Here is a 9,061-nt window from a genome sequence, read left to right as displayed (position 1 = left end):
GGAGCTGCATTGTCGGGAGCTGCTTGTAAGGAGCTGATTGTAGGGAGCTGGTCATCGGGAGTCGGTTGTAGGGAGCTCAGTCGTCAGGAGCTGGTCGTATGGGAATGGTCGTAGAGAGCTGGTGATTGGGAGATGCTTGTAGAGAGCTATTCGTAGGGAGCTGAGTCGTAGGGAGCTGAGTCGTCGGGAGCTGGTCATAGGGAGCTGGTCGTCGGGAGCTGGTCGTAGGGAGCTGGTCGTCGGGAGCTGGTCGTAGGGAGCTGAGTCGTCGGGAGCTGGTCGTCGGGAGCTGAAGGAAACAGCAAAAACAAACTAAGTACCATGAATTGCAAAATCAGAGCAGACTGGGCGTAACAGTAAAATACCAGAGGATACACCGTAGGATCACACGACGATCTGGCAGCGTGTGCAGAAATGAACCGGCTCTTTGTTCTCCAGAGGTTGTAGGTTTGATTGCTGATCGGCTCCAGGTGAGTAGTGGGTGGTGCCAGAAAATCCACCCAGCTCCAGGCACAGACACAGAAGGGAGGGACAGCACAAAAACACTGGGAAAAAACTCTAATCCGGACACAGTTTAACAGTACACTCAAGTAAAAGTTGTGGTTCTCACTGTGAGTAAGTCTAAAAGTGACAATATTAAATGATTTCCACGTTTCTTCCAAAGTTTGACTCATTTTTGTGGTCTGCCTTGTGCAATGTTCACATTTTGAGCCTTAATTCATATTTTTATCCTTCCAATTACCTTCACTTCAAGCTATAAATCAGATGTTACTCCCGGACTCTTACAATGACCACTTACCACTTTGTACTTCTACTTATAGTATTACTCTGACATAATGTTACTTTTACTCTTCTCTACCCACCTCTCCATGAAAGTCCATAGAGTTTGAGGTTTGATTTGTGCAGATGAGACGGAAATAAAGACACGTGACACACTCAGACTCAGGAGGCAGGTGAGTTTAAACATTTTTCAGTGACAAAATCTACAGTAATTTACAGTTTTTTCAAGTATTAGTAGCTGCGTTTTAGCTCTGATTGGTCAAAACTGATCACATGGTACAAGTTTCTTTTGTACTGAGGAAATAATGTGGAATACATATTTATACCTCCATGATTAAATGTGCCTCTTGCTCTCTGCGCTAAGTCACTCCCCTTCACAGCTTCATCAGTGTGCATCCCGCTAATGAAACTACAGAACATCTCACCAGGTTTGTGAAGTTGTAGTGTATTGTTTTGTGTCATGCTTTTGTGTATTTATGAAAAATGGTAATGCAGGTACAAAGGGTTGAAGAAATATTCGAATAAGGCCCAGGAGAGATCTCTAGATTACTCAAACATGCATGGATGACATATAAAACCACTTCAGGCGTGTTTTTCATGAGGGAACAACAGCACAAAGCTCCAAAAAAGTCGATTTTGCGTAACTCCCCTCTTAAAAATCTGCATTGTTTATGTTCAGGAATCACAGAGACTCCCTCATCACCCAAACCTGAGACACTATAACCTCTGCGTGTAGTTGGAGGGTGAATAGTAATGAGGGCGTTTTGCGCTGATTGCACATTTCCACACCGCCACCACAAAATGATATGAGCCGTCAGCCCGGCGCTCATTTACAACGTGTCCAGGGTTTTCCGTTCATCCAGAGGCATTCAAGTCATCAGTTTGATTACGCAAATTCTGCTGATTTTCATAGTTCACATTTGCTCGTTTAATAGCACTTTGGCGTGTTTTACCTGGTTTTATACACAGGACACTGCTGCAAAGATGCAACGTGGAGAAAAAAATCTGTGAAGTTTGAGGAACAGTTTCTTCTCATTTCCACTGACAAGAAATATTTCAAAATTTGTCACATTATCACATTTCCCACAGTTGATTCAAAATGATCTTATGTTATTCAATCATTGTTTTAGTTTAGCAGTTAATATTTATAGTGTTTAATCGAAATCAAACAACACTACCGGTCCTTCTTCTTATCCGGGGCCGGGTCACGGGGCAGCAGTCTCTAAGCAGGGGCTCCCAGACTTCCCTCACCCCAGACACGTCCTCCAGCTCCTCCAGTGGGACCCCGAGGCGAGAGACATAGTCCCTCCAGCGTGTCCTGGGTCTTCCCCGGGGCCTCCTCCCATTTCGGCCACTTGTATCTGTGATTTTGTCCTTTCGGTCATTACCCAGAGCTCATGACCACAGGTGAGGGCGGGAACGTAGACTGACGGTAAATCGAGAGCTTTGCCTTTTGACTCATCTCCTTCTTTAACACAACGGACCGAAACAGCGACTGCATCATTGTGGACGCGGCACCGATCCAACTGTCCAACGATTCAACGATACTAAAATTTCAAACTTAATTTTGATACTAAGGAATTCACTCAATACTCTAGACCACAAGTGTCAAACTCAAGGCCCAGGGGCGAATCCTGGCCCACCATGTCATTTTATGTGGCCGCGACAAAGTAAATGAAAATGTATGACTGTCTTAAAATGTCAGAGAGGCAGTTAGAGTCATTTTTTTTATTTTACATCTATGCAAATTGGCCCTGGGTGAAATTGAGTTTGACACATGTGCTCTAGACCAATCACAAAACCTGAATAAAGTTAAAAATGTTCCTTTTTTTAATAACACAATGTCATTTCCACACACAGAATAACAGTACTTTCTTTATCTTACCATGACGTCTTATATTTGCTCTGATAAAACTCAAAATCACAGCTGAAAATCACAGTGTTTTTTTTTTTTGTTGTTTTTTTTTGCAGTACTGATACTTCCTCAAATCTGTATCTAGTTTGTGTCTAGACGCGTCCGAAAGAGTTGAGACAAATGTCCTTTGCTTATTGATTTCTGATACATTTCCTGCGGCCTCAGTTTATTGATTATCTGTAGTTAAAGGCGGATAACGAGGCTTTGGGGCCCAATTAGATGAAGGTCACTGCAGGATGGTAATAGTGTAGTTAAAGAGTCTTCATGTGAAAGAGCCGCTCCTCAGAGATAACGAGATGTACGTGTGTGTGTGTGTGTGTGTGTGTGTGCATGTGTGTGTGTGTGGGTGTGTGTGTGTGTGTGTGTGTGGGGGGGTGTGTGTGTGGGGGTGCGTGTGTGTGTGCACCGATCAATACTCGAGTGTATGTACAGTGAGGAAAGGTCATTCTGTTTAGTTCAGTTAAGTCCCACTGACATTTTTAATCACACTCCAAAAACTACTTTAGATTCTAAGGTCACTATTATTGGCTGTACAAGTTCATTTACAAATATGAAAAAAAACACAAAAAAATTTAAAGAAATATTGTAAATTCACCGGAAAATTCCACATGTAAACACACACCAATTCTAGTGTTTTCTGACTCTTCTTATCTGATATTTACTGGTGTGTAATTGTACCCAGAGGTATTTTTCACGTGTATAATCACTTGATTTGATCGTTTCCTGGGCAAAAGACATGGTTAGTTGCTTAGTTTTTTTATAGCTTTGGATTAATTTAATACTTTTTAACAGTACAATATAAATTAACTACCTCAATTTTGCATCAATAGCGTTTTAAATAAGAAAATAAGTCATATTTTTGGATGTAATTCATTTAAACTCACTTATAATGCAACAGTCTGTAAGAGCCAAAATGTTCTTCGCTCTAAATGTAATGGTCACACTTTATATTTCACTCAAAGTATAATCAGAGGTGTAGCCAAAAAGTGTATTTAAATCAGAGTAATGTTACTTCAAAACGATATTACTCAAGTAGAAGTACAAAGCAGTGGTCCAAGGAATCAGCCAAGGCCCTGAGATGATCTGGAGTAAAGATGACGACAAGATGAAAATGAAATAGTTGTTTAATTCTAATGTTTATAAGTTTGATTCATTTCTTTGTAAAGTCTGGAAGAAGCGGCCGATGAGTTTGTTTAAATGAGTCTGTTGGTTTTTGTATTTTGTTAAAAGTTATAAATCCATTAAAGGACTCGACTTTTCTATAAGACACAATAATAAAATCAATCAATCAAACTAAGAATAAAGTATTTGGGAAAACTACGATTCAAGTAAGAGTAACTTAAAGAGGCATGTGACATCTGATTTATCATTTAAAGTTAATGTAAATGCAAAAAGTCTATTCAAAAATGAGAACATTATGCCTGAAGGAGCAAGAAACAAAAACGTTCAGATCATTTTGTATTTTTAACATTAAGTTTTTGTACCTTGTAGACTTACTCAAGTAAAAGTACTGCTACTTCATTAAAATAACTATGTTGCTTGAACCGTACTCCAAAAAGTACATTTCTTTAAAAAGTTACTCCCCCTCTGCAGGTTATTGCACCACTAACATTGTACTTAATGATTTAGTTATAATAGATTCAAGTTTTGCTGTAAAATGAACTATATCTTAATTAATTTATACAGATGCATGAAATAAAAAAGATAAAATTCTGTACGTGATCATGTCTATCAGCCTTAAATAATTATGATGTGATGAGAATTGGAGTTGTATTTGTAGAGTCAGAGCGCAGTCCGTTACAAACACGAGTCCCAGGCCGTCTCCAGGTCGTACGTGTCCAGAAAGTCTGTACTAAAGACACTAGGGGGCGTAGGCGAGGCCAGCTCTGGTAAATCCTTGTTGTTCTCCTCCACAGTGAGGTTCAACCAGTCCATCCCGTCCACGCCCCGCCCCTCCAGGCACGTCCCCGCCTCCATGTCCAGCGTGTCCATGGGGGAGGGCGGGCGGTCCAAAATACTGGCCGTGCACAACATCTGACTGTGGAGGTCATCGATCAGAGTCAATGGACCGTCGGGCTCCACTCCGAGAAGCGGTTTACCCGTAGTGCTTTCTAAAAAGTCCTCCAGTCGCCCGGTCTTTCTCTGCTCCGCTGCGCCCGGTGACGTGCGGGATGCTGAGGGTGCAGTGTACGCGGGGTCAAGGCAGGGGGCAGCAGCGAGTGACGGGAGGGGGACGAGCGGTGAGAAGGAGGAGGAGCGGTGGAGGTGGTCCAGAGCCGGGTCAGGGGATGGTTTGAATTTGGAAATATCTGGAAAACGATAACAAAACTGTAGTGATTGTGCAGATATAAAGTTTGGCTCAGTGTTGGTTCATGTTACCTCCTTTTTTCAGAATGACGTCGATGAAGTCTTCAGCCTCTGTCGCCTGAAAAAACAAGAAAGAAGAAACAACACAATCAGTGTAGTTCTTTGTACTAACACATATTTCGTCCTATTTTTGCGTGACACGGGTAACGTCGTACTTTGGAGTCACATGAGGCCGTCGGAGACACAGGACTGAACAGGAAATCTAAACCGGAGCAAATCTTCTGTTGACAGATTAGAGAAATATGATTATAGTGATAGTAAATATGTGATAAAGTTGTACTGTGCCTCACGTTTAAAGCCGTGGCTGAGTCTCCGTTGGTGTGTGAGCTCTCCGTCTCCTCACACGGCCTCTCTCTGAGCTGGTGCTGCGCCGTGGCTCTGTTCAGTCCTGCACTTTGAGCCTGGAGTCATGAAAACACTCACAATGTTTCTATGAAGTGCACAAAGCTCCATCTCTGCGTCTCAGACTGTTTGTTCTAATGACATCCTTCACACGTGGCTGCACAAACATGTTTCTGTTACACTCACACATGAAGAGCACAGAGAGTTTGCTCTGCTAAAGCTCACTATTAATAGTGTGATGGAGATCCTGGAGCGCGCGGCTGAAGGCTGCTGATGGCAGCAGTATACAGTAAACAACACACTCTGCTCCACTAAAGCTGCACATTATTCACACAGTGCACCTGCACAAACAACACGTCTCAATTAGCCCTTTGCACGCCACCGATTAACAACATAAATCATTGTAATGGTGCATGTCCTCAAACTAATTAGCAAAGCAATAATAATCTAATCTGGTTATCATAGACTGTAGTGAGCGTCAAACAGAATACTTTATTTGTGACGCTCTAGGACTTTCTCTGTGACTGACTGCTCTGCTGCTGCTCTGAGCCTGAGGTTTGAAACAGAAAACACTGACAGGATCATAGAACACGAGATGAACACAGCTCTGAGACAGCCCTGACTGCTCCCTGCCTTTACTTTTGGAAGAGTGTCAGCTGCACTTTGTAAAGCCTCATATTCTCTCATCTCCATTTGAGCGAGAGCCTCAGAGTCTCAGAGCCTCAGAGCCTCAGAGTCTCAGAGCCTCAGAGTCTCAGAGCCTCAGAGTCTCAGAGAATCAGAGTCTCAGAGAATCAGAGTGTGCAGAGAATCAGAGCAAACATTTGTGTCTGATTAAGTGTGTGCGAATGGATGTTAAGTTTGGCCAATGCAAACTCATTTAATAGGATTGATTTTCTATTGTGTGAGGCAGCGGGATCTTTATGTAAATCTCACCTTTGCGCTCGGCTGCGTGGGACCGCCCGTGTGCATAATCGCTCTGGTGTCATTATCGGGACGAGGCAGAGGAGCGGCGCCGTGTCCTGGGACTTTACAGGGAGACCACTGGAATCTCTGAGGGGAACGAGACAAAGACCAGACACGACAATAGAATTTAACGTCCTAATCGCCAAATAATAATGATCCTGAAACGCACAATAAGCCGACCTGCGGAGTGACGTGTTTGGACGTGTTCCCGTGGGCGTGGCTGTCTGTGATTTGATTGGTCAGCGCGATCAGGAAGTGGTTTCCGTTGCCGTCGGTGACTATAGCGGGCGTGGCGTTGTTCTTCAGATCAAATGGAAGTAAATGATGAAGCTGCTGGTCTGGACACACCTGTGCATGAAAAGAAAGAACATTTAACACGTGATAAAGACCAGGACGGCACCAAGAACGAGTCAGGATCTGCAAATCCAGCTTCTTATCTTGCGTTATTCTTGAACGGCTAGCTCACAGTTAGCATCGCGACTGTCCAATTGGCGTTTTTGCACTAAAATTTCATAAATACTTGAAGATAACGCAGTGAGTTGTGGGTGAACACCTCGATTAACACGTTAAACACTTAAACCGGAGGAGTTTACACATTACTAACGCTAATTTTGAGGCGTAAAAACACTTAAATAAAGTCACACTGAAGTAATCTGCACACAAAAACAATCAGTTATTCTACTTTTAATTTCATTTGACTGTTATATATTGAACTAAAGAATTAAAGTTTGAATTAAAGTCTTAGTTTTGAGACTCCGTGAGGATTCAGGGACCAGATTTTCCAAACTGGAGGGTGGTTGGTGTTATTGTTGGTGTTGGTGGCCTTTTCTCAACTCTTTTCTGAGCTGGTGTGTAATCTGAGAGACTTTTGAGAGATTATTTTGTGTTCGGGCCTTGTTCAAGCACAGTTTTCTGTATTTTAGCTTTAGAAATGACGATATATTCCTCTTTTTAGTGTTGGCAGATGTCAAATCGGTCAAAAATATGGCAGTTTTTGGGACATTTCTTGTATAAAACTGAGACAAATCAATGGTTTTGGATAAATCTACTGGGACAGAGGATAAAAAGCTCAAAACTGGGACTGTCCTGGGTAAATTGGGACGTCTGGTCGCCCTTTGCAAGCTTCATATTCCTCTAGCGGACTAGCATCTCATCACTGACCTCATTTGCGTTTGTTTACCTGTGCGGTTTCCTGTTTCGGCTTTTCTAGCTCTGTCTTGGTCTGGATTTGAATGTTTTGCTGGTCTTTCCGCTCTTGCTTTACCAGAATCTGTTGCGAGTCCAGCTCCACTCTTTGCTGCTGTCGGGGGGCTTTCTTCTTCCTCTCCTGACACACTTTTTCCTGCTTGTGGCGGTTCTCGTCTCTCTGATTGTGCGTCTGAACTGCCTGCGGTCGACTGTGGAGTTTGCTCTGTTGCTGAAGTAAAAGCCTGTGAACCGCCTGCTGGTGTCGGCCATTTTGTTCTCCGTTAGTTAACTTCGGGTCGAGCTGTCCCAAAGTTCCCGTATTGTCGTCGTCTGCGTCTTCTTGCTTAATCTTAACGTGAAGTTCGCCGTTTTTATCTGGAGGTGCGACTCTCAAATGAAGAATCATTTCGGTCTTTTGCTCTTCGCTCCTCCTCCTCATCTCCAGTTTCATTTTTAGCACGTCGACTAAACGCTGGTTGTGGAGCAGCAGCCGTTTAAGCTCCTCGATCTGTCGGTCCTTCTGACGCAGCATGGAGTCTTTGTCCAACGACGCGGCGGGCGACGTTGGGGTTTTGGGCGTTTTCTCGACGGGAGCGGACGTCGGTATCGGGCTCAGCTGCTCTTCTTTGATGCTGATGTTTATTTGTGGAGTGAGCGCAGGTTCATGGTCAGGCTGGATGGAGAAATAACAAAAAAGAGTCAGGATTTGAACGCTGTTGTAATGTTTGTTAAATATAAAATAGATAGATTTACCATTTCTGTTTTAAACTCTTTTGGCTCAGTGATAAAAGTGGAGTTTTCAGGGGAGGTTAAGGACGTAGATTTGGAGCAGTTGTGTCCAGAGTTTTTAATCTGAAGAGTTGAACATTTGGGTTTGGCAGCTACAGAGAAAAAAAGAGGGAAAAAAGTACGTCATATTATATTATATTTTTATTATTTATGTGTGAAACTGGATCAGCACAGTCCACTGGGAAAACAGCAACAACATGTGTGGAAAAAAACACTTAAGAACTGCCATTTTGTTCAATCCCACTCGTAGATTCAATAATATGAAGGTTGGCAAAAACATTTACTAGAAAATTATACAGTGATTGTGTCATTGGGCAAGACACTTAGGGGTGAGGGGGAACGTTAAGGCAGAACAGTGCGTCCTGTGCTCAGGTCTAAACTTTAAACCAGAACTAAACCAGGACTAAACCAGGACTAAACCAGGATTATACCAGGACTAAACCAGGACTAAACCAGGACCAAACCAGGACCAAACCAGGACTAAACCAGAACTAAACCAGGATTAAACCGGGACTAAACCGGGACTAAACCGGGACTAAACCGGGATTAAACCAGGACTAAACCGGGACTAAACCGGGATTAAACCAGGACTAAACCAGAACTAAACCAGGACTAAACCGGGACTAAACCAGAACTTAACCAGGATTAAACCAGGACTAAACCAGGACTAGACCAGGATTAAACCAGGATTAAACCGGGACTAAACCGGGACTA

General features: G+C 43.0%; 1 protein-coding gene across 1 annotated transcript in view; it reads right to left on the bottom strand.

Moving 5' to 3' along the window:
* Window positions 1-4,481: 4,481 nt before the first annotated feature.
* The window catches only part of LOC117374648 (myocardin-related transcription factor A-like), a 33,674-nt gene continuing 29,094 nt past the window's right edge, over window positions 4,482-9,061 (bottom strand). The window contains exons 12-19 of the mRNA XM_055223765.1: window positions 8,312-8,439; window positions 7,551-8,231; window positions 6,551-6,718; window positions 6,341-6,457; window positions 5,353-5,463; window positions 5,218-5,283; window positions 5,075-5,120; window positions 4,482-5,004 (exon numbers count right to left, since the gene is read on the bottom strand). Coding sequence (XP_055079740.1) covers window positions 4,493-5,004; window positions 5,075-5,120; window positions 5,218-5,283; window positions 5,353-5,463; window positions 6,341-6,457; window positions 6,551-6,718; window positions 7,551-8,231; window positions 8,312-8,439 — 1,829 coding nt within the window. The 3' untranslated portion in view covers window positions 4,482-4,492. The remainder of the gene's footprint in view (window positions 5,005-5,074; window positions 5,121-5,217; window positions 5,284-5,352; window positions 5,464-6,340; window positions 6,458-6,550; window positions 6,719-7,550; window positions 8,232-8,311; window positions 8,440-9,061) is intronic.

The sequence above is a fragment of the Periophthalmus magnuspinnatus genome, chromosome 8, assembly GCF_009829125.3.
Source record: "Periophthalmus magnuspinnatus isolate fPerMag1 chromosome 8, fPerMag1.2.pri, whole genome shotgun sequence".
Taxonomy (NCBI): Eukaryota; Metazoa; Chordata; class Actinopteri; order Gobiiformes; family Gobiidae; genus Periophthalmus; species Periophthalmus magnuspinnatus.
Note: the sequence above shows the minus strand (reverse complement) of the source record. Positions and strands in the feature narration are given on the sequence as shown.